Source organism: Tachyglossus aculeatus, chromosome 4, assembly GCF_015852505.1.
Source record: "Tachyglossus aculeatus isolate mTacAcu1 chromosome 4, mTacAcu1.pri, whole genome shotgun sequence".
Lineage (NCBI taxonomy): Eukaryota > Metazoa > Chordata > Mammalia > Monotremata > Tachyglossidae > Tachyglossus > Tachyglossus aculeatus.
This window is the reverse complement of record NC_052069.1, coordinates 6,426,764-6,453,019: the sequence shown is the minus strand read 5'-3', so window position 1 is coordinate 6,453,019 and position 26,256 is coordinate 6,426,764. Positions and strand designations below refer to the sequence as shown.

Below are 26,256 nucleotides of genomic sequence, written 5' to 3'. Positions count from 1 at the left end.
GAGAGCTTGAACGAGCAGGGTAGCGGTTTGGATGGAGAGGAAAGGGCGGATCTTGGCAATGTTGCAGAGCTGAGACCGGTAGGTTTTGGTGACGGCTTGGATGTGAGGGGTGAATGAGAGAGTGGAGTCGAGAATGACACCCAGGTTGCGGGCTTGTGATACGGGAAGGATGGTAGTGCCGTCAACAGAGATGGGAAAGTCAGGGAGAGGGCAGGGTTTGGGAGGGAAGACAAGGAGTTCAGTCTTGGACATGTTGAGTTTTAGGTGGCGGGCAGAGAAGTTAAGTGACTTGCCCAAAGTCACACAGCTGACAATTGGCAGAGCTGGGATTTGAACCCATGACCACTGACTCCAAAGCCCGTGCTCTTTCCACTGAGCCACACTGCTTCTCTTATCAGCTGCGTGACTTTGGGCAAGTCACTTAACTTCTCCGTGCCTCACTTATGTCATCTTTAAAATGGGGATAAAGACTGTGAGCCCACCTGGGACAACTTGATTACCTTGTATCGCCCCCAGCACTTAGAAGAGTGCTTGGCTCATAGTAAGTGCTTAATAAATATCATTATTGCTATTGCTACTATCTATGAGGAAAGGTGGAGAGGAGAGGGACAGAAAAAGAGGACAAGGGAGGAAGAAAGAAAACTAGACCATAAACTCCTCCTTTAGACTGTAAGCTCCTTGTAAGCAGGGAACAGGTCAACCAACTCATATTTTACACTCCCAAGTGCTTAGTACAGTGCTCTGTACACTGTAAGCACTTAATAAATACCATCGGTTATTGATCAACTGATTGAGAGGAAGGAGGGAGACCTAGGGAGGGCAAGAGGGACAAGAGCTCTCTTACTGAGAGCTCACCTCCTCCAAGAGGCCTTCCCAGACTGAGCCCCCTTTTTCCTCTCCTCCTCCCCATCCCCCCTGCCCTACCTCCTTCCCCTCCCCACAGCATCTGTATATATGTTTGTAAAGATTTATTACTCTATTTATTTTACCTGTACATATCTACTATTCTATTTATTGTGTTAATGATGTGCATTTAGCTTTAATTCTGTTTGTTATGATGACTTGACACCTGTCCACATGTTTTGTTTTTTTTGTCTGTCTGCCCCTTCTCGACTGTGAGCCGGTTGTTGTGTAGGGACCGTCTCTATATGTTGCCAATTTGTACTTCCCAAGTGCTTACTACAGTGTTCTGCACACAGTAAGCACTCAAAAAATACGATTGAATGAATGAATGAATGAATGAATGAATGAAGAGGGGGAGAGAGAGAAGATAATAATAATTTTGGTATCTGTTAAGCGCTTACTATGGGCCAGGCACTGTACTAAGTGCTAAAATGGAAGAGGGAGGGGAGAAGAAGAGGGAGAGAGAGGGAAAAGAGGGAGAAAGAAGAGGGAGGGAGAGATAAGGAAGAAAATAGGGAGGAAGAGAGGGAGGGAAGGAAGAAAAGAGGGAGAGAGAAAGGGAAAGAGGGAGGGTGGGAGGAAGAGAGGGAAGGAGTGACAAGTTTATGAAGAGTAGAGGAAGAGACGAAGTGAAAGAAAAGTAAGAGAATAAGAGGAAAGTAGAGATGAGATTTGAAGAAAGACGAGCAGAAAACCTCTTTGAATAATATAAATGAGAGCATTAGAGCTACATGGTTTTCAGGGCAGAGTTTCAGACAAGACTGAGAGGGAGAGAGGGGGAACTTAAAAGCCCAGACCAGAGAGAGAGAGAGAGAGAGAGAGAGAAGTCAATAGATGAGCCTGTGGGCGGCTTGTATAGATTTCAGCTGAAGTGTGTTTTGTTCCATGCCTTTTGGTGTCTTAGAAATCCTTTGAAGGGTCCCGAGCCTTAAAAGATTTGGACCTCAGCATTTGGTAATTCACCTGAAGCACAGGAATATTTTTGATAGATCCAACTTGGCTGAGAGAGAGTGGACCCATTGAGTCTGATTCCTAATGGATTTTGAAGCGTGTCTGAACATGAGATTTAAGTCCCAAGTAAAGTTTATGGTGCATAATGAAATCTCATTATTAATAATGATTATAATAATAATAACTCAGAATGATTTTTATTTTTCCAAAGCACTTTCAACATCATCTAACATATTTCACTCCTCTGCAAGAAGCAGTGTGGCCTAGTGGAAAGAGCCTGGGCCTGGATGTCATGAGGACCTGAGTTCTAATTCCAGCTCTGCCAACTTGTCTGATATGTGACCTTGGGATAGGCACTTCACTTCTCTGTGCCTCAGTTTGCTCACCTTTAAAATGGGGATGAAGAGTGTGAGCCCAATGAGGGACAGGGACTGTGTCCAATGCAGTTACCTTGTATTTACCCCAATGCTTAGTATAGGGCCTGGCACGAAGTAAGTACTTAATAAATGCCATTAAAAAAAAATCCAAGAAAAGCAGGGAGCAGCGAGAGTGGTGATCCCCATTTTACAGATGGGAAAACTAAGGGCCACTGACATTAAGAGACTTGATTCTGAGCCTTCAGCAGGTTCATGACAGAGCTAGGATTAGAACCTGGATCAAAGAGCTTAGTACAGTGTTCTGCACACAGTAGGCACTCAATAAATACGATTGAATGAATGAATGAATGAAATAATCCCCATCTCATTCTAAAAGACTCCACTACTTCCCTCTTTTCATTAAGTCATTGAGAGGAAAACCAACTAGAGAACAGTGGGAAGACGTTTATAAAAATATGGTATTTGTTTAGCACTTACTATGAGTTAAGCACTGCTCTAAGCACTGGGGTAGATACAGGATAATCAGGATGGACACAATCCCTGTCTCACATAGGGCTCACGGTCTAAATCAGAGCGGCTTGGTTTAGTGGACAGAGAACAGACCTGAAGGTCAGAAGGATACGTGTCACCTATGTAGCCTTGGGCAAGTCACTTCTCTTCTCTGAGCCTCAGTTACCTCATCTGTAAAATAGGGATTGAGATTGTGAACTGCATGTGGGATAGAGACTGTGTCAAACCCAATTTGCTTGTATCCACTCAAGCACTGAGTATAGTGCTTGGCACATAGTAAACATTTAACAAATACTTTTATTATTATTATTATTATCCATCCCCATTTTAGAGGTGAGGTAACTGGGGCACAGAGAGGTTAAGTGGCTTGCCCACAGTCACACAGCAGACAAGTGGCAGAGCCGGGATTAGAACCTGTGTCTCTTTGTTCCAGACTCATTCTAAAAGACCCCATTACCGACATCCTTTCATTAAGGAGTCGCAGCATGGCTTAGTGGCTTGGGAGTCAAAAGCCATGGGTTCTAATTCCACCTCCACCACTTGTTCATTCATTCAGTCATATTTATTGAGCACTTAATGTGTGCACAGCACTGTACTAGGTACTTGGAAAGTACATTCGGCAACAGATAGAGACAATCCCTACCCAACAACAAGCTCACAATGCTGTGTGACCTTGGGCAAGCCAGTTAACCTCTCTGAGCCCCAGTTACCTCATCTGGAAAATGGCGATTAATAATAATAATAATAATAATGGTATTTGTTAAGCACTTACTATGTGCCAAGCACTGTTCTAAGACTGTGAGTCTCATGTGCAACAACCTGATTAGAACAGTGCTTTGCACATAGTAACCACTTAACAAATGCCATCATTATTCTCCCCCTTTTAGACTGTGAGCCCATTGTTGGGTAGGGACTGTCTCTATATGTTGCAAACTTGTACTTCCCAAGTGCTTAGTGCAGTGCTCTGCACACAGTAAGCGCTCAATAAATATGATTGATGATGATTACCTTGTATCTACCCCTGTGTTTAGAGCAATGCTTGGCACATAGTAAGCACTTAAGAAGAACTATTATTGTTATTATTATTATTATTATTATTATTAAATAATTGAGAGAAAACCAACTAAAGATCTGTTTAACAATTTTATATTTAACGACTTTAACAAATTTTGTATTTGTTATGCACTAGCTATGTGTCAAACACTATTCTAAGCGCTGGGGTAAATGAAAGATAACCAGGATGGACACAGTGCCTGTCTCATGTGGGACTCACAGTCACAGGGAGTAGGATTTAATCCCGATTATACAGGTGAGGTAACTGAGGCACAGAGGAGTTAAGTGGCTTGCCCAAGGTCACACAGCAGACTATCGAGTTGGCTTTTGGAGAGACAGGGAGCTTGCTATTGTCGCATTTTGATCCATGAGGCTTCTGAAATCCCAGGAGAAGACTCTATTTTGGAGTGGGAGAAGGAGGACATAAGGTCTGAACAGAATCCGGGGCGCCAGAATTGAAGTCAGAGGGGCCCTTTTTGGGGCTAGTTCATGAGGGAAAGACAAGGGGGACCTGGCTGGGATGACATTTTGATAATTAAAAGAGTTTTGATTAGGCAAACAGCCCTGACTTTTAGAAAATACACCCAGCTCCGAGGAGCGAGTAGGTAGGGGTGTTTCTGACATTTTCCTCAAACCGTTAGGAAAAGCGTGACATTTGTTCAAGAAAAGCTCCACACGGAGGTTGATGTTTGTCTCTCTCTCCAGGTTCAGCGTCGACGAAGGCTACTCGTGGAGCACGCACAATTTCAGCAGCACCTCGGTCTTTGTGGATGGACTCCTAAGCGAACCAGGAGATGAGAACTTAGTCATGACGTAAGTAACGGCTTCGCTGTCCTGGCTGTCTGTCATTCAAACTCGGCTCTCATTAAGTTTGACGGGCAGAGGCAAACGCAACTTGTCCTAAGAATGAACCAGAATGGATATTGTCTGGATCATGAAGTGACAGGTTATTTTGGCCTTGGAGGTGTAGAATTATAATAATAGCATTGATTAAGCACTTACTATGTGCAAAGCACTGTTCTAAGAGCTGGAGCACTGTTAGAATTGTCCCCAGCTATGTTGAAATCTGAGATTCAGAGAGGAGACCAACCTCATGGGATAATTTTAGGGATAAAGAGGCTATGATTTCTATCATTCCCATTCCTACTTGGATATTGCTTCTGTCTTCTCTAGAACAATAATAATAATAATAATAATAATAATAGCATTTGTTGAGGGCTTACTATGTGCAAAGCAATGTTCTAAGTGCTGGGAAGGATACAAAGTGATCAGGTTGTCCCACGTGGGGCTCACAGTCTTCACCCCCATTTTACAGATGAGGGAACTGAGGCCCAGAGAACTTAAGTGACTTGTCCAAGGTCACACACCCGACAATTGGCAGAGTCGGGATTTGAACCCATGACTCCCAAGCCCGGGCTCTTTCCATTGAGCCACGCTGCTTCCTGATCCTCTTAAAAAAAACTCACAACATTTCCAGGTGTTTTGCCTTATTTTTCTTCATCTTTTCGGGGGCATCATTTCTTTCTGGAAACTGCTTCTCAGTATCCTATTTGAGAAGCAGTGTGGTCTAGCACAGGTCTTGGAATCAGAAAGATATTTATCTCAGCTCTGTCGCTTGACTGCTGCATCACCTTGGGTAAGTCACTTCACTGCTCTTGTGCCTCAGTTCCCTCATCTGTGAAATGGAGATTTAGACTGTAAACCCCATGTGAGACATGGACTATGTCCAATCTGACTGTCTTGTATCTACTCTCAGTAGATAAGCAGAGGTGGTATCTATTCTTACAGGGCCTGGTAATGATAATAATTATTATCATTATGGTATTTGTTAAGTGCTTACTATGTGCCACGCACTGTACTAAGCACTGGGGTGGATACAAGCAAACCAGTGCTTAACAAATACCATAAATGAATACTATTTTATGCAACCTTTATTGAGCACCTTATGTATAGACATTATGATCACTACCTCTCTTGCTAATGGGGGAGACTGGTGACTCTGTTGCACAATTATGAAATTAAAGAACTGGGTGTTCTCTGATAGAACCGAGGTAGAGATATTGAAGAACCTTGTGTTATATAGTAATAATAATACTCATGATGGCATTTATTAAACACTATGTGAAAAGCACTGCTCTAAGCGCTGGGGAGGTTACAAGGTGATCAGGTTGTCCCACGGGGGGCTTACAGTCTTAATCCCCATTTTCCAGATGAGGTAACTGAGGCACAGAAAAGTTAAGTGACTTGCCCAAAGTCACACAGCTGACAATTGGTGGATCTGGGATTTGAACCCATGACGTCTGACTCCAAAGCCCGTGCTCTTTCCACTGAGCCACGCTACTTCTCTATGGAAACAGCGTTATTGTGAAATTGTGTTATGGAACTGTGGATTCAATGGGAATGAATGGGATTGAGGCTAGATGGTTGAAGATGACACTGTGATGGTCGTTTTCCAATACTGCTGTTCATGCCTTGCCACTCACTGTGATGTGACTGTATTAAATGCTACGAAGTGGCACAAATGCAGAAATACCGAGAGCCCTTAGCGGCACAGTGCAGGGAGGCTGAGGGGGAGCAGGGACAATAGGATGTCACACATGGACAGACCCCTCATGTCTGACACTATAATTTCTTTCTCCACTAACTGTGGAGAAAGACAATTGTGAATGACATTCTACCTAGAAGAAACTTGGGTTGAGGGAATAATGTTCTGGAATTCTCACTTCATGTTCCACAGCCAGTCAGTCAATCGTATTTACTGAGCGCTTACTGTGTACCGAGAACTGTACTAACCGCTTGGGAGTGTATGAAAGAACAATAATAATAATAATTATGATTTTAGTTAAGTGCTTACTAACACTGTTGCGAACGCTGGAGTATATACAAGGTAATCAGGTTGTCCCACATGGGGCTCACAGTCCTAATCCCCATTTTACAGATGAGGTCAATGAGGCCCAGAGATGTGAAGTGACTTGCCCAAGGTCACACAACAGACACGTGGTGGAGCTGGGATTAGAACCCACATGCTCTGACTCTTAAGCCCAGGCTCTTTCCACTAAGCTATGCACCCCAAAATTGCTTTCAGTTAAGAGGGGGAGAAAGACATTAATGCAAATAAATAAATTACAGATATGAACAGAAGTGCTTTCTGGCTGGGAATGGGGATGAATAAAGGGAGCAAGTCAAGGCAGAGCAAAAGGGAGAGAGAGAAGAGGAAAGGAGGATTTAGAGAAGGCCTCTTAGAGGAGATGGGCCTTCAATAAGGCTTTGAAGGGTGGAAGAGTCATTGTCTGTTGGATATGAGGAGGGAGGGCATTCCGGGCCAGAGGCAGGACATGGGTGAGAGGTGGGTGGTGAGATAGATAAGATCAAGGTACTTTTGAGAAGGCTGGCATTTGAGGATATCTGTACAAATCATGTAATGAAGACTGGAGTTCTAGCAGAATTAGGTGAAAACTGAGGTAATGGGATTGCTCTGAGCCAGGTTAAGGATTGTGTCTGAACTTCTTTTTCTTCTTCTTCTTCTTCTTCTTCTTCTTCTTCTTATTATTATTATTATTATTATTATTATTATTATTATCACATATATGATGATGATGGTATTTGTTAAGCTCATACTATGTGCCAAGCGCTATTCTAAACACTGGGGTAGATACAAGGTTATCAGGTTGTCCCACGTGGGGCTCACAGTCTCAATCCCTGTTTTACAGATGCGGTAACTGAGGCACAGAGAAATGAAGTGACTTGTCCAAAGTCACATAGCTGATAAGTGGTGGAGCCAGGACTAGAACCCATGACCTCTGACTCCCAAGCCTGGGCTCTTTCCACTAAGCCACGTGGCTTCTCATGGTACAGGAGATCATCAGGTCGCACATGAGGATCACAGTCTAAGTAGGAGGGAGAACAGGGATTGAATCCCTATTTGGCAGATGAAAGAACGGAGGTACAGAGGAGTTAAGTGACTTGTCAGAGGTCACACAGCAGACAATGGAGGGAGCCAGAATTAGAACCCAGGTCCTCAGAGTCCCAGGCTCATGCCCTATCAGTCATTTATTTCTATTTAATGTCTGTCTCCTCCTCTAGACTACAAGCTCATTGTGGGCAGGGAGCAAGTCCAACAACTCTGTACCTCTCTGTATCTCTGAGAAGCGATGTGACTTAGTGGATAGAGCCTGTGCCTGAGAGTCAGAGGGACCCGGGTTCTAATCCTGCCTCCGTCACATGTCTCCTGGGTGGACATGTGGTGGATTGAGACTTTGAGCCCCCACGTGGGACAGGAACTGAGTCCACCTCGATTTGCTTGCATCCGCCTCAGCACTTAGTAAATAGTAATAAATAAATAATGTTGGTATTTGTTAAGCACTTACTATGTGCCAAGCACTGTTCTAAGCGCTGGGGTAGATACAAGGTAATCAGATTGTCCCACATGGGGTTTACAGTCTTCATCCCCATTTTACAGATGAGGGAATGTAGGCCCAGGGAAGTTAAGTGACTTGCCTAAAGTCACACAGCTGATAAGCTGCTTCTCAGAGAAGCAGTGTGGCTCAGTGGAAAGAGCATGAGCTTGGAAGTCAGAGGTTGTGGGTTCATTCATTCTTTCAATCGTATTTATTGAGTGCTTACTGTGTGCAGAGCACTATACTAAGCACATGGGAAGTACAAGTTGGCAACATATCTAATGCCGACTCTGCCACATAATAATAATACTAATGATGATGGCATTTGTTAAGTGCTTACTGTGTGCAAAGCACTGTTCTAAGCGCTGGGGAGGTTACAAGGTGATTAGGTTGTCCCTTGTCACCTGTGTGATTTTGGGCAAGTCACTTAACATCTCTGGGCCTCAGTTACCTCATCTGGAAAATGGGGATGAAGACTGTGAGCCTCCCTTGGGATCTTGTAACCTCCCCAGGTCATAGAACAGTGCTTTGCATATAGTAAGTACTTAATAAATGCCATTATTATTATTGTTATTATTATGAGCGGCAGAGCCGGGATTCAAACTCATGACTTCTGACTCCCAAGCCTGTGCTCTTGTCACTAAGCCATGAGAAGCAGCGTGGCTCAGTGGAAAGAGCCTGGGCTTTGGAGTCAGAGGTCATGGGTTCGAATCCCAGCTCCGCCACATGTCTGCTGTGTGACCATAGGCAAGTCACTTCACTTCTCTGAGACTCAGTTCCCTCATCTGTAAAATGGGGATTAAGACTGTGAGCCCCATGAGGGACAACTTGATCACCTTGTATTCCCCCCAGCGCTTAGAACAGTGCTCTGCACATAGTAAGTGCTTAACAAATGCCATCATTATTATCATTACAAGTACAGTGCCTGGTACATAGTAAGCACTTAACAAATACTGTTATTATCATTCTTATTATTGCATGACCCTTCCATCCCCTAAGCACAGCGATGCTTCCAGTTTCGATTAAATGGGGATTCTGCCAAGCATGAGCAAATTTTACAAGGTAAACCGTGGGCTTTTCCCTCGTACTCTCTGGACTGGAAAATGACGTGAGGTGCATTTTCTAAACGACCTTTCAGTTCGTGTTAATGGCATTGCCTTTGGATTTGGAAGAGTTGGAAGGGTCATAACACAGGAAAGAGAAGACATAGATTTCACTGTTTATGCTGCTGTTTTTCAGGTTTGTAAATCGCTGTGAGTTATTTCTCACTCCTCACTCTCGGCTTCAAGGCTGTCCATCACCTCGCCCCCTCCTACCTCCCCTCCCTTCTCTCCTTCTCCAGCCCAGCCCGCACCATCTGCTCCTCTGCCGCCGCTAACCTCCTCACTGTACCTCATTCTTGCCTGTCCCACCATCGACCCCCGGCCCCCGTCCTCCCCCTGTCCCGGAATGCCCTACCTCCGCACATCCGCCAAGCTAGCTCTCTTCCTCCCTTCAAAACCCTACTGAGAGCTCACCTCCTCCAGGAGGCCTTCCCAGACTGAGCCCCCTCCTTCCTCTCCCCCTCCCCATTCCCCCCGCCCTACCTCCTTCCCCTCCCCACAGCACCTGTATATATGTTTGTACAGATTTATCACTCTATTTTACTTGTCCATATTTACTATTCTATTTATTTTATTTTGTTAATATATTTTGTTTTGTTGTCTGTCTCCACCTTCTAGACTGTGAGCCTGTTGTTGGGTAGGGACCGTCTCTAGATGTTGCCAACTTGTTCTTCTCAAGCACTTAGTACAGTGTTCTGCACATAGTAAGCTCTCAATAAATACGATTGAATGAATGACTGAATGAATTTCTGTGTGCACACTCTTCTTGAGGTTTGAGTTAGGGGGTTTTCATTATTCATTCATTCATCCAATCGTATTTATTGAGCGCTTACTGTGTGCAGAGCACTGTACTAAGTGCTTGGAAAGCACAAGTTGGCAATTTATAGAGACAGTCCCTACCAAACAACGGGCTCACAGTCTAGAAGGGGGAAATAGACAACTAAAACAAAACATGTAGACAGGTGTCAAAATTGTCAGAACAAATAGAATTAAAGCTATATCAATCAATCGTATTGTGCATCATTTGTTAATGTGCATCATTAACAAAATAAGTAGAATAGTAAATATGTACAAGTAAATGAATAGAGTAATAAATCTGTACAAACATAGATACAAGTGCTGTGGGGTGAGGAAGGAGGTAGGGCAGGGGGGATGGGGAGGAGGAGAGGAAAAAGGGGGCTGGGATTCTGGGAAGGCCTCCTGGAGGAGGTGAGCTCTCAGTAGGGCTTGGAGGGGAGGAAGACAGCTAGCTTGGTGGATGTGAGGAGGGAGGGCATTTCAGGCCAGGGGAAGGATGTGGGCTGGGGGTCGATGGCGGGACAGGTGAGAATGAGGCCCAGTGAGGAGGTTAGTGGCAGAGGAGCGGAGGGTACGGGCTGGGATGGAGAAGCAGAGGCATTTCATCTTTACAGGGAAGTCTCTAGAAGACTTTCTTAATGATTGCAGAATTGATTATAAGATAATATTAACATCCGTGGTATTTGGTAAATGCTTACTATTTGCCAAGTACTGAATTAAGCACTGGGACAGATACGAGATAATCAAGTCAGGCACAGTGCCTGTCCTACATGGGGCTCACAGTTCAAGAGGGAGGGAGAACAGTTGAAGAAACCGAGGCCCAGAGAAGTGAAGTGATTTGCCCAAAGTCACACAGATGACAAGTGGCAGAACCGGGATTAGAACCCACAACCTCTGACTCTGAAGCCCGGCCTCTTTTTACTGAGCCACGTTCCTTCTCATGGTACAGGAGATCATCAGGTCGCCCATAAGGATCACAGTCTAAGTAGGTGGGAGAACAGGGATTGAATCCCTATTTGTCAGATGAGAGAACGGAGGTACAGAGGAGTTAAGTGACTTATCCGAACTCACACAGCAGACAATGGTGGAGCAGAATTAAAACCCAGGTCCTCGGAGTCCCAGGTCCATGACCTATCAGTCACTTATTTCTTTTAATGTCTGTCTCCTCCTCTAAACTACGAGCTGGTTCTGGGCAGGGAGCGTGTTCAACAACTCTGTACTTCTCTGTATCTCTGAGAATTGGTGTGGCTTAGTGGATAGAGCCCAGGCCTGGGAATCAGAAGGACCTGGGTTCTAATTCTGCCTCTGCCACATGTCTTCTGTGTGACCTTGGGCAAGTCGTTTAATTTATCTGTGTCCTAGTGACTTCATTTACAAAATGGGGAGTGAGAGTGTGAGCCCCTTGTGGGTCAGGGATTGTGTCCAACCTGATTAACTTGTATCTTCCCCAATGCTTAGAACAGTGCTTGGCACTGTTCTTGGTGCTTGGTGCTTGGCAAGTGTTTAGCAAGTACCTTAATCACCATCGTTATATCAACTCTCTTATATCGTATTCTCCCAAGTATTTAGTAATAATAATACTGGTAGTATTTCTATGTGCTAGGCACTGTACTAAGTGCTGGGGTGGTTACAAGCAAATCAATTTGGACACAGTCCCTGTCCCACGTGGGGCTCACAGTCTCAATCCCCATTTTCCAGATGAGGGAACTGAGGCCCAGGGAAGTGAAGTGACTTGCCCAGGGTCACACAACAGACAAGTGGCAGAGCCGGGATTAGACCCGATGACCTCTGACTCCCAGGACCGGGCTCTATCGAATAGACCACTCTGCACACAGTGAGCGCTCAATAAAATGATGGATTGATAGACCATCAACTAGGCCACACTGCTTCTCAAAGCTCAGGAGAAACGAACTTTTGGAAAAGATCCGTCGGCTGATGGCTTGGCGCACGAAATTAACCAGTCCTCATCGGAGACGTTGATCGTGTACGGCTATCTCAAGATCAAAGCTTCTTTTTCTTCTCCGTCAATGGTCCGCACATGGATCAGTTTGACAGGGCTGACGCTTGCCTCAGTGGGCTCGGCTGGGCGGCTTTCCGGAGAGATAGCTAGTTCAGGGCCCATGTTGGCTGCTGGCACTTCACGCTCTGCCAGTCATATCATTCCACCCACACGCAATACTCCCCCTGATTTCCTCTGGAAGTAAACACGTGTAAGGAACATCTGCCAGCTCCTGCTAACATCCTTAATTGGAATATTGAAGTTTGTCCATTTTCTTTTTCTTTTCCCCCATCGGATGACTTGGAAAACTGACCCTCTGAAAGTGGAACTGGGATGCCCTTGTCTGAAGAAAATCATTCAGTGGCGTGTGTTGAGGGTTTAGGCGCTGTAATAATAGAATAATAATAATAATAGTGGCATTTATTAAGTGTTTGCTCTGTACCGAACACTGTTCTAAGGGCCAGGGTAGATACAAGCTAATCAGGCTGAACACAGGCCCTGTCCCACATGGGGCTCACAGTCTTAAATGTCGTTTTATGGATGAGGTAACTGCGGCCCAGGGAAGCGAATTGGTTTGCCCAAGGTCAGACTGTGGACAAGTGACGGAGGTGGGATTGGAACCCATGTCCTCTGACCCACAGGTCCAGGTTCTTCCCACTAGACCTCCCTGTTTCCTCTTCTCCCCCTCCCTTCTGTGTCAACCTAACTTGTTCCCTTTATTCATCCCTCATCCCAGCCACAGCACTGCACTTTATTTATTTATATTAATGTCTGTCTCCCCCTCTAGACTATAAGCTTTCTGTATTTTGGTAGGGAATGTGTCTGTTTATTGCTATATTGTACTTTCCCAAGTGCTTAGCACAGTGCTCTGAACACAGTAAGAGATAAATAAATATGATTGACTGATTTGAGAAGCAGTATGCATAGTGGATAGAGCATAGGCCTGAGACTCAAAAGGTCATGGGTTCTTATCCCGGCTCCACCACCTGTTTGCTATGAGCCCTTGGGTAAGTCACTTCACTTATCTAGGCCTCAGTTACCCCATCTGTAAAATGGGGATTAAGACTGTGAGCCCCATGTTAGTAGAAAGTAGACTTGACACCTGTCCACATGTTTTATTTTGTTCTCTCTCCCCCTTCTTGATTGTGAGCCCATTGTTGGGTAGGGACTGTATCTATGTGTTGCCAACTTGAACTTCCCAAGCGCTTAGTACAGTGCTCTGCCACAGTAAGTGCTCAATAAATATGATTGAATGAATGAATGAATGATTCATTCGTATTTATTGAGTGCTTACTGTGTGCAGAACACTGTACTAAGCACTTGGGAAGTCCAAGTTGGTAACATATAGAGACGGTCCCTACCCAACAGTGGGCTTACAGTCTAGAAGGGGGACTTGTTAAGCACTTACTATGTGCAAAGCACTGTTCTAAGTGCTGGGGGGATACAAGGTGATCACGTTGTCCCACGTGGGGCTCTGCACAGTACAGTGCAATACACTACAGTGCTCTGCACACAGTAAGCGCTCAATAAATACGATTGAATGAATGACCTCTGCCTCTCAAGCCCGTGCTCTTTCCACGGAGCCAGGCTGCTTCTCAAAGGTTCATTTACATCTGATAATACATTATTTGCCTTTTAAATGGTCTCAAACCTCTTCTAATAGGGCAGCATAGGCCTTTTGCCTAAGTCGTCTTGTGATTCATGAAACTAATTTGGAGATAAATAAAGATTATGAAAATGTATTACCCAACAGAATTATTATTTTTTTCCCCCAGCCATCATCCTTTAGGTGGAAGCAGATCATTTTTACAAGTCTGAATTATCTGTAATCGGTCCAGCAGGGGTTGGCTTTAGCTTGGAAGTTTTGGCATCAGGATGTTTCTAGATAATGAAGTACCTGTTTAGCTTCCTAGCTGACAGGTTATTCAATGTTGTTCACTAGGTACCAATTTTGGGAGGATGCTAATCCGCTGACTGATTAGAGAAACAGCATGGCCTACTGAATAGAGCCCCAGCCTGGGAGTTAGAAGCAGGACCTGAGTTCTAATTCCAACTCCACCATTCGTCTGCTGTCTGACCTTGGGCAAGTCACTTCACTGGGCCTCAGTGACCCCTTCTGGAAAATGGGGATTGAGACTGCGAGCCCCAGCTGGGACAGGGACTGTGTCCAACTTAATTTGCTTGTATCCATCCCCACGCTTAAAACAGTGCCTGTCACACAGTAAGCGCTTAACAAATATCACAGTTATTATTATTACTATTATTCAGAGGTATTCGCTGGATAGTCTTCTAGACTGTGAGCCCACTGTTGGGTAGGGACTGTCTCTATATGTTGCCAACTTGTACTTCCCAAGCGCTTAGTACAGTGCTCTGCACACAGTAAGCGCTCAATAAATATGATTGAATGAATGAATAGCAATTTGAAGAGGATGCTAATAATAATAATGGCATTTATTAAGCGCTTACTATGTGCAAAGCACTGTTCTAAGCGCTGGGGAGGTTACAAGGTCATCAGGTTGTCCCGTGGGGGGCTCACAGTCTTAATCCCTATTTTACAGATGAGGGAACTGAGGCTCAGAGAAGTTAAGTGACTTGCCCAAGGTCACACAGCAGACATGTGGCGGAGCCGGGATTTGAACCCATGACCTCTGACTCCAAAGCCCGTGCTCTTTCTACTGAGCCACTCTGCCTCTCTGCTAATCTGCTGACTGGCTATTCAGTGGTATTCACTGGATACCAATATGGAAAGGATGTTAATCTGCTGACTATTTATTGGGTGGTATTCACTGGGTACGAACTTGGAGCACCCTGGCCTAGTGGCAAGAGCCCAGGCTTGGGAGTCGGAGGACGTGGGTTCTAATCCTGGCTCTACCACTTGTCTGCTGTGTGACCTTGGGCAAGTCACTTCATTTCTCTGTGCCTCAGTTACCTCATCTGTAAAATGGGGATTAAGAACTGCGAGCCGCTTGTGGGACAACCTGATGACCTTGTATCTACCCCAGCACTTAGAGCAGTGCTTGGCACATAGTAAGCACGTAGCAAATACCATCATTATTATTATTGGAGAGGATTCTAATTTGCTGACTGGGTATTCAATGGTATTCACGGGGTACCAATTTGGGGAAGATGCTAATCTTCTAACTGGCTATTCAGTGGTATTCACTGAGCATCAACTTTGGGAGGGTCCTAAACTGAGCGTCCCAAACAAGAAAAAAGGATACATTCCCTGCCCCCCAGGAAAAAAAAAACTAGTGAGGGCAACAGGATTAAAAGAATATGACATAAAGATAAATGTATATGTAGCTACAATTCTATTTATCTATTCTGATTCATTCATTCATTCAATCATATTTATTGAGCACTTACTATGTGCAGAGCACTGTACTAAGCACTTGGGAAGTACAAGTTGGCAACATATAGAGACAGTCCCTACTCAACAGTGGGCTTATAGTCTAGTATTGACACGTCTACTTGTTTTGTTGTGTCTCCTCCTTCTAGACTGTGAACCCGTTGTTGTGTTGAGACTGTCTCTAGATGTTGCTGATTTGTACTTCCCAAGCGCTTACTACAGTGCTCTGCACACAGTAAGCGCTCAATAAATACAATTGAATGAATGAATGAATAAAGGCAGACTAAAATTAGAAGAAACAAAGATTTAGAAGAGAAGTCATCCATCCCATGTTATAAAGTGGCTTCCCTTAGCCCTCAGAGCTCTTGAATTTAACATCCCTATTTCTAATAGCTTTCCTTTCTTTTGAGAATAATAATAATAATAAGAAGAATGATGGCATTTATTAAGCACTTAGGTGCAAAGCACTGTTCTAAGCGCTGGGGAGATTACAAGGTAATCAGGTTGTCCCATGTGGGGCTCACAGTCTTAATCCCCATTTTACAGATGAGGGAACTGAGGCCCAGAGAAGTGAAGTGACTTGCCCAAAGTCACACAGCTGACAATTGGCAGAGCTGGGATTTGAACCCATGACCTCTGACTCCAAAGCCCGGGCTCTTTCCACTGAGCCACGCTGCTTCTCCAAGCACAGTCATTTTCTGTAGTTTCAACCTGTCCCCCATCTGTGCAGCAGTGTGGCTTAGTGGATAGAGCCCGGGCCTTGGAGTCAGAAGGACACTTGTCTGCTGTGTGACCTTGGGAAGCCTCTTCACTTCTCTGGGCCTCAGTTCCCTCATCTGCAAAATGGAGATTAAGACTGTGAGCCCCCCGTGAGACAGGGACTGTGTCTTTGTATCTACCCCAGTGCTTAGAACAGTGCCTGTCACGTAGTAAGTGCTTATAATAATAATGATGGCATTTGTTAAGTGCTTACTATGTGCAAAGCACTGTTCTAAGTGCTGGGGAGGATACAAGGTGATCAGGTTGTCCCTCATGGGGCTCATAGTTTAATCCCCATTTTACAGATGAGGTAACTGAGGTACAGAGAAGTTAAGTGACTTGCCCAAAGTCACACAGCTGATAAGTGGCGAGGCCGGGATTTGAACACATGACCTCTGACTTCCAAGCCCGGGCTCTTTCCACTGAGCTATGCTACTTATCAAGTGCCATTAAAAAAAAAATGTATTTTGACTGGCTTGAATAGAGTGATTGCAGCCCATTTTAATTCAGCATGGATGAGGACAGTTTTACCTATCCATCAGGGAATCAGTCGATGGTATATATTGAGTGAGCACTGTACTAAACGCCGGAAAGAGGACAATACAGCAGTCTGTAAGGCTTAAGCCGAGCTGGCCAGGCCTGAGTCTGGAACGTAAACTCGTTGTGGGCAGGGAATGTGTCTCTTATATTGTCCTCTCCTAACCATTTAATACAGTGCTCTGTTCACAGTAAGTGCTCAATAAATATGGTTGATTGATTGATTGAGTCAACCTATAACAAAGCCTGAACTCAGTTCTGTTCAACTCTTGAACGATGTTTTTCCGAATGATGATGATAACGAGAAGCAGCTTGACATAGTGTCTAGAGCCTGGGCCTAGGAGCCAGGAGGTCCTGAATTCTAATCCCGGCTTGGCCACTTGTTTGCGGTGGGACCTTGGGAAAGTCATTTCACTTCTCTAGGCCTCGGTTCCCTTGTCTGTAAAATGGGGATTGAGACCGTGAGCCCCACGTCGGTCAGGGACTGGGTCCCAACCGATTTGCTTATATCCACCCCAACGCTTAGTCCATTGCCTGGCACATAGTGAGCACTTAACAAATACCATAATCATAATAATTATTATTAAGTAGCAATAAAATAGCCATGGTGTTTGTTAAGCCCTTTGTGCTTCACACTGTGCTGAGCCCTGGGGTGGAGGTGATCCCATCAGATCCGATAAAACATCCCAGCTCTTTGTACAGTGCTTGACACATAGTAAGCACTTTGCGGATACCACAGTTATTATCATCATTATTATCATTATGTGAAATTGAGGGATAAGATTATTGGTAATCATGTTTATTATTACCATATTCACTGAGCGCTTACTGTGTGGAAAGCACTGTACTAAGCGCTGTCCTCCAAGAGGCCTTCCCTGATTAAACCTTGCTTTCCCTGACTGCCTCTCCCTTCTGTGTCATCTCTGCCCTTGCCCTTGAACTTGGATTTGCACTCTTTTTACACCCCTCCTTCAGCCCCACGACGCTTATTCATCCCTTCACTCGTATTTATCGAGCGCTTACTGTGTGCAGAGTACGATACTAAGCGCTTGGGAATGTCCGTTCTGTGCACAGTAAGCGCTCAATGAATATGATTGACTGATTGATGAATTGATGGGGCACTCCAATCCTCAGCCCCAGCTCACTTAGAGACATAAAAATAATCATAACGATGTTATTCGTTAAGTGCTTGCTATATGCCAAGCACTGTACTAAGCGCTGATGTCCATGATTCAGTTAGATTAATGTCAATCTCCCCTCTAGACTAAAACTCCTTGTGGGCAGGGAACGTAGCTACCAACTCTGTTGTATTGTCCCCTACTAAATGCTTAGTACAGTGCTCTACACAGAGTAAGCGCTCGATAAATACCATTGATTTATCATGTTTGATTTATAATTACCATTTAAATAAATGGTATTTATTTATAAATACCATGGAGAAGCAGCGTGGCTCAGTGGAAAGAGCGCGGGCTTGGGAGTCAGAGGTCATGGGTTCGAATCCTGCCTCCCCCACATGTCTGCTGTGGGACCTTGGGCAAGTCACTTCACTTCTCTGTGCCTCAGTTCCCTCATCTGTAAAACATGGATTAAGACTGTGAGCCCCACATGGGACACCCTCATCTCCTTGTGTTCCCCCCAGCACTTAGAACAGTGCTTTGCACATAGTAAGCGCTTAACAAATACCAGCACTATTATTATTATTATTATTGATTGATCATTTAAGCCAGAATGAGAATCATGAGCACCTAGTCCAGTGGGTGCTCAGCAAACACCTTGAAGACTATTAATCTATTTATTTATCTATTATTAATCTATTATCTATCATCTACAATCTATTATCTGTTAGACTATCTAAGAAAGCAGTTAGAACAATGCTTAACAAATGGCATTATTATTACTAATATGATAAGGCTCATTTTCCAAACAGGAGAATGAGGTTTATTATAGTGACAATTACCCATTGACGAAAAGTTGAATATTGCATTGCTTTTGCAAAACAAATTCAAACCTTCAGTTAGAAGAAGGACTAAGGGTATAGAAAATGTATTTTCCATTCTGTTTCCTCTCCCTCTGTCAAACTACATAATAATAATTATGGTATTTGTTAAGCACTTACTAAAATAATAATAATAATGTCATTTATTAAGCACTTACTTTTGCAAAGCACTGTTCTGAGCGCTGGGGAGGTTACACGGTGATCAGGTTGTCCCACAGGGGGCTCACAGTCTCAATCCCCATTTTGCAGATGAGGTACCTGAGGCCCAGAGAAGTTAAGTGACTTGCCCAAGGTCACACAGCTGACAACAGGCACAGCTGGGATTCAAACCCATGACCTCTGACCCCAAAGCCCGTGCTCTTTCCACTGAGCCACGCTGCTTCTCTTATGCCAAGCCCTATTCTAATTGCTGGGGTTGATACAAGATAATCAGGCTGGACACAGTCCCTGTCCCCATTTTAGTCCCCATTTTACAGATGAGGTAACCGAGGCATGGAGAAGTGAAGCGACTTGCCCAAGGTCACCCAAACAGACAAATGGCGGAGCCGGCATCAGAACCCATGACCTTCTGACTCCCGGGCCTGTGCTCTAGCCACTAAACCATGCTAGATCCTCTCATTTCACTCCTGGACTTTCTCTCCCCACTTTTCTCAAAGTATTTCCTGGACCGAGGAAGCTATTGATTTCCCCTAGTTAGGGCTTCAGAGCCCTGAATGCTGAGTGGGCGGGAATATGGATTTTTTGAGTCACTAACATTTGTGAAGCATTTCTAGGAAATCCTAGCTCTTTAGCCATTAGTGATCCTTAATGGTACTTAGCCGTTCCTTCTCCAACACTGTCCCTCTCCCCTTCCCCTTTTGACATCCCCCACTTTTCCACACAAGTGCACGGACAGAGATCGGCCGATAGCCAGAGTCTTGTCTTGCATTGCAGAGTCGTCTCCGACCCATAGAGACTTCACGGTCACGTCTTTCCCAGAACGACCCACCTCCATCTGGCATCATTCTGGTAGTGGATCCACAGAGTTTTCTTGGTCACGATCCAGAAGTGGTTGACCATTGCCTCCTTCGGCGCCGTAAACCCAAGTTTCCGCCCTCGACCGTCTCCCGTGCCGCTGCTGCCCGGCACTGGGGAGTTTTGACTTGTTGCAGATGGCCTGCCACTCGCTAGCCACTGCCCAGGCTAGGAATGGAAAGCGAAGGCCTCCGCCTGACCCTCCCATCGTCTAAACTGGTAGATGACTGGAAACTCTCCAGGTGCCATCCTGAGAGAAGGATAGCCAGAGTGCCCAGTGTAAATTCAATCAATGCCCACCCTATTTAAAAAGGCTTTTTTTCCTCCTCAGACATCTCACCATCCCCACAGCCTGAGGACAGGATCAATCAATCAATCAGTCGTATTTATTGAGCACTTACTGTGTGCACAGCACTGTACTTAAGCGCTTGGGTAGTACAAGTTGGCAACATATAGAGACAGTTCCTACCCAACAGTGAGCTCACAGTCTAGAAGGGGAAGACAGAGAACAAAACCAAACATGACTGTGAGCCCTTGTAACCTCCCCCGCGCTTAGAGCAGTGCTTTGCACATAGTAAGTGCTTAATAAATGCATCCAGAGGCCAGAAACTCTAGAGAAGCAGCATAGCTTCTCCCCCTTTTAGACTGTGAGCCCACTATTGGGTAGGGACTGTCTCTATATGTTGCCAATTTGTACTTCCCAAGCTCTTAGTACAGTGCTCTGCACATAGTAAGCACTCCATAAATATGATTGATTGATTGATTGATTGATTGATAGCTCTGTGAAAAGAGCCCAGGCTTTGGAGTCAGAGGTCATGGGTTCAAATCCCAGCTCCGCCAATTGTCAGCTGTGTGACTTTGGGCAAGTCACTTAACTCCTCTGGGCCTCAGTTCCCTCATCTGTAAAATGGGGATTAAGACTGCAAGCCCCACGTGGGACAAGCTGATCAACTTGTATCCCCCCAGCGCTTAGAATAGTACTTAGCACATAGTAAGTGCTTAACAAATACCATTATTATTATTACTATTATTATTATTATTATTAGACTAAATCTGGCTGATATATCCAGTTAAGGGATCTGGCATAGCTTCTTGCACAAACTGGAATTTTGGCTCCCCCAAAAAGACCGTCTACAGGGTGGGCAACGCTGAGAGCAGATGCGAGTTGAGCTGTCTAAGGTGCCGTGTTCTGGTTGCAATCTCCCCCAAAGGCGTCAGTTCGAATCTCCCTTCTTTTTTGCAGGAGCTGCATGGCCTAGTGGATAGAGGATGGGCCTGCGGGTCAGAAGTTCATGGGTTCAAATCCCAGCTGTGCCACTTGTCTGTGGTGTGACCTTGGTCAAGTCACTTCCCTTCTCTGGGCCTCAGTTCCCTCATCTGTAAAATGGGGATTAAGACTGTGAGCCCCACGTGGGACAGGGACTGTGTCCAACCCGATTTGTTTGTATCCACCCCAGAGATTAGTACAGTGCTTGGAACATAGTAGGTGCTTAACAAAGTGACAATTATTATTACTATTATTATTATGTGGGCACCCTGTGTAGGTGAGAAACTTATTATTACTTATGTTGCCAACTTGTACCTCCCAAGCACTTAGTACAGTGCTCTGCACACAGTAAGCGCTCAGTAAATACGATTGATTGATTAATTGATTGATTACCACAAACTAAGGAAGGAGAGGACTCTTCTCTGGGCTTCCATCTAGAAGGGCTTCCCCCTTCTAGACTGTGAGCCCGTTGTTGGGTAGGGACCATCTCTATATGTTGCCAACTTGTACTTCCCAAGTGCTTAGTACAGTGTTCTGCACACAGTAAGAGCTCAATAAATACGATTGAATGAATGAATGAGGGGAGAAAAAGGAAGGGGCTGAGGATGCAGAAAGGAAAATGTCTGAAGGTCAATTCTATGGTGTTTCCAGTGACAGTGTATGGATCTGGAAGTTGGACAGTGAAAACCCAGGATAGAAAGAACATTGATTTTTTTGAAATGGGGTGTTGGAGAAGGCTTTTGCAAATACCACGGACTGCCCAAAAGACAAACAAATGGACTCTGGAGCAAATTAAGCCAAAGTAGTCTTTGGGAGGCCAAATGACTCGATTTAGATGGGCATATTTTGGACACATGATCAGGAAGACTGATTATCTGGAGAAGACATTAATGCTAGGAAAAGTCCAGGGAAACGGTGGAAGAGGCAGACAGGCAGCGAGGTGGACGGGGGCCATAATGATGATAATGGAAAAACCGTTAGAAAGGTTGCGGATTATGGCAGAGGACAGGACCTTCTGGAGAAAATCTATCCATGGAGCCTCTATGAATCAGAAGTGACTTGACGACACTTGATGATAATAATAGTGTCAATCAAAAATATAATAGTGTCAATCAAAAATAAAATAAATAGAATAGTAAATAAAATAAATAGAATAGTAAATATGTACAAGTAAAATAAATAGAGTAATAAATCTGTACAAACATATATACAGGTGCTGTGGGGAGGGGAAGGAGGGTAGGGCAGGGGGATGGGGAGGGGGTGGGGGAGAGGAAGGAGAGGGCTCAGTCTGGGAAGGCCTCCTGGAGGAGCTGAGCTCTCAATAGGGCTTTGAAGGGAGTACAGTGCTTGGTACAGTGCCTGGCACATAGTAAGTGACTTACAAATACCACAATTATTATTATTATTATAGATGAGTTGTCAGGGAGGACTACCTGTCCAAAGAAACACTTCTCATGACTCCCACTCACTCCAGAATCTATCTCCAAGGAATTGCAAGTAGGTTTCAGGCCTGTTGGATTCATCTGGGGGAAATGGAGAGCCAATTTAACATGGCACTTTAAAGGTTTTTTTCATGGTATTTGTTAAGCACTTACTATGTGCCAAACACTGTTCTAAATGCTGGGGTAGATACAAGGGAATTAGGTTGGACATAATCCCTGTCCTGTGTGGAGCTTACAGTCTTTGTACGAGGGAGGACAGGAGAACTGAGGCACAAAGAAGTTAAGTGACTTACTCGAGGTCACACAGCAAGCCACCGGAAGAGCCGGGCATAGTAATAATTATAATAATAATGATGATGGTATTTGTTAACAAGTATTTGTTAAACACTTACTATAGAATAATAATAATAATAATGGCATTTGTTAAGCGCTCACTATGTGCTAAGCACTGTTCTGGAGGGGTAGAGAAAATCGAGTTGGATACAGTCCTTGTGTCATCATCATCATCAATCGTATTTATTGAGCGCTTACTATGTGCAGAGCACTGTACTAAGCACTTGGGAAGTACAAATTGGCAACATATAGAGACAGTCCCTACCCAACAGTGGGCTCACAGTCTAAAAGGGGGAGACAGAGAACAAAACCAAACATACTAACAAAATAAAATAAATAGAATAGATATGTACAAATAAAATAAATAAATAAATAAATAGAGTAAAAAAAAATGTACAAACATATATAGATATATACAGGTGCTGTGGGGAAGGGAAAGAGTTAAGATGGGGGGATGGAGAGGGGGACGAGGGGGAGAGGAAGGAAGGGGCTCAGTCTGGGAAGGCCTCCTGGAGGAGGTGAGCTCTCAGCAGGGCCTTGAAAGGAGGAAAAGAGCTAGCTTGGAGGATGGGCAGAAGGAGGGCATTCCAGGCCCGGGGGATGACGTGGGCCGGGGGTCGATGGCGGGACAGGCGAGAGCGAGGTACGGTGAGGAGATCAGCGGTGGAGGAGCGGAGGGTGCGGACGGGGCTGTAGAAGGAGAGAAGGGAGGTGAGGTAGGAGGGGGCGAGGGGATGGACAGCCTTGAAGTCCAGGGTGAGGAGTTTCTGCCTGATGCGCAGATTGATTGGTAGCCACTGGAGATTTTTGAGGAGGGGAGTGATATGCCCAGAGCATTTCTGGACAAAGATAATCCGGGCAGCAGCATGAAGTATGGATTGGAGTGCAGAGAGACACGAGGATGGGAGATCAGAGAGAAGGCTGATGCAGTAGTCCAGACGGGATAGGATGAGAGCTTGAATGAGCAGGGTAGCGGTTGGGATGGAGAGGAAAGGGCGGATCTTGGCAATGTTGTGGAGCTGAGACCGGCAGGTTTTGGTCACGGCTTGGATGTGAGGGGTGAATGAGAGAGCGGAGTCGAGGATGACACCAAGGTTGCGGGCTTGTGAGACGGGAAAGATGGTAGTGCCGTCAACAGAGATGGGAAAGTCAGGGAGAGGACAAGGTTTGGAAGGGAAGACAAGGAGCTCAGTCTTCGACATGTTGAGCTCTAGGTGGCGGGCGGACATCCAGATGGAGATGTCCTGAAGGCAGGAGGAGATGCGAGCCTGGAGGGAGGGGGAGAGAGCAGGGGCAGAGATGTAGATCTGGGTGTCATCAGCGTAGAGATGATAGTTGAAGCCGTGGGAGCGAATGAGGTCACCAAGGGAGTGTGTGTCATGAGGGGCTCACAGTCTCAATTCCCATTTACAGATGAGGGAACTGAGGCACAGAGAGGTGAAATGACTTGCCCAAGGTCACACAGCCGACTAGTTGTAGAGCCTTGATTAAAACCCATGACCTTCTGACTCCCAGGGCCAGGCTCTATCCACTAGTTAGTCAGCCGATCATATTTATTTATCACTTACTTTGTGCTGAGCTCTGTACTAAGTGCTTGGAAGAGGACAATACAATAATATAACAGACGTACTCCTTGCCCACAACAAGCTTACAGTCTAAAGGGGGAGGCAGACATTAACATAAATAAATACAATTATTATTTCTAGACTGTGAGCCCATTGAGTGCAGGCATTGTCTCTGTTGCTGAATTGTACTTTCTAAGTGCTTAGTACAGTGCTCTGCGCACAGTAAGCACTCAATAAATACGATTGAATGAATGAATTAGGCAAAGCTGCCTCCTTTTGTAACTACTTCCTCTCTTTCTGTAATTATCACTAACTTTGAGGTTAACAACGAATTATTTGTTAAACTCTGACTATGTGCTAAGCACTGGGGTAGATACAAGTTAATCAGGTTGGAAACAGTTCTTGTCCCATATCGGGCTCGCAAATGGTAAGAAGAACAGATATTGAATCCCTATTTCACCATTGAGGAAATTGAGGCATAGAGAAGTTAAATGACTTGCCCAAGATCACACAGCAGGCAAGGGGAAGAAGAAGGATTAGAACCCAGGTTCTCCGACTCCCAAACCCGGGCTCTATCTACTAGGACCTGCTGTACTACGTCGGTCCATGCATATAATCGTGCTTCTCCAAGGGGATAATCGAGTCGCCCAAAGAGCAAGATGCACTTTTGAAAAGACAGATTTATTGGATGAGACTGGGTAAACAATTTCTAACTGCTTCTAAGAATATCCCTTTAGTGCTCTAAAGCTTGGGAGCGCTCCAAAAATATTATTAGATGATGAAGCAGGAATAGCTCCTGAATTAATTAACCACGATGATGACACAAATAGAGCTAATGTTAGTGTTAAAGTGGAAAACTTTGCATAAATCATGGGGATGGGAAAAATGAACTCAGGGAGGTTGAGAGCGAACCAATTCAGACTGGGGAGGCAGTGAGGCCTAGTGGAAAGAGCGTGGAGCAGGGAGGCCAGAGACCTGGGTTCTGGTCTCATCTCTGCCCCCGGCCTGCTGTGGGACTCTGTAAGAGTCACTTTACCTCTCTGAGCTCCAACTTTCTCAAGTGTACAATGAGGGCAGGTTACCTGCTTTCCCTCCATCTTAGACTGTGGTTCCCTATGCCTCTTCTAAAGCTTAGCGCAGTGTTTTTGCATCTAGTAAACACTTCATAAATACCATTATTCAATTCGGAGCAGGAAATGCCCCTGAGTCTCAACTTGATCAATATAATGAGAAGGGGATGTTTGGAAACGTATGAAATCGGCAGAAATCTGTGTGTGTGAGAGAGGGTTGGGTTGGGGGGAAGGAGGGAGAGAGATAGAGAGGGAGGGAGAGAGAGAAAGAGAGGGGAAGGGAGAGAGTAAAAGAGGAAGGAAGAGAGAGAGAGAAGGAGAGAGAGAAGGAGAGAGGGAGGGATAGAAAAGGAGAGAGGAAGGGAGAGAGAGAAAGAGGATAGGTGAGGGGGAGAGAGGGGATGAGAGAGAAAGAAAGGGGAGAGAGGGAGGGTAGGAGGGAGAAAGAGATAGAGAGAGGGAGAAAGGGAGGGAAGGAGGGAGAGAGAGAGAGAAAGAGAGAGGGAGACAGGGAGGGAAGGAAGGAGAAAGAAAGAGGGAGTGAGAAAAAGAGGAGAGAAATAGAAAGGGAGAGGTAGGGAGAGGTAGGGAGAGAGAGGGAGGAAGGGAGAGGGAGGCAGGGAGAGAAGGATGGAGAAAGAGAGAGGGAGGAGAAAGAAAGAGAAAGAGGGAGGGAGAGAGAGAGTGGGAGAAAAAGGGAGAGACAGAGAGATTTTCACCTACATACAACCTGGAATTGAAGCTAACCAATCACATAGTACTCCCCAGGCTGACTTTACCCCTTTTTTTTCCAATGGTATTTGTTAAGTGCTCACTACATGCCCGGCACAGTA

The 26,256-nt window shown here is 45.0% G+C and overlaps 1 protein-coding gene across 4 annotated transcripts in view; it reads left to right on the top strand.

Moving 5' to 3' along the window:
• SORCS2 (sortilin related VPS10 domain containing receptor 2) overlaps positions 1 to 26,256 on the top strand; it is a 1,193,773-nt gene that overhangs the window by 1,060,505 nt on the left and 107,012 nt on the right. For all 4 annotated transcript variants that reach the window (XM_038745537.1, XM_038745536.1, XM_038745535.1 and 1 more), the window contains exon 14: positions 4,500 to 4,607. In XM_038745537.1, the coding sequence (XP_038601465.1) occupies positions 4,500 to 4,607 (108 nt within the window). The remainder of the gene's footprint in view (positions 1 to 4,499; positions 4,608 to 26,256) is intronic.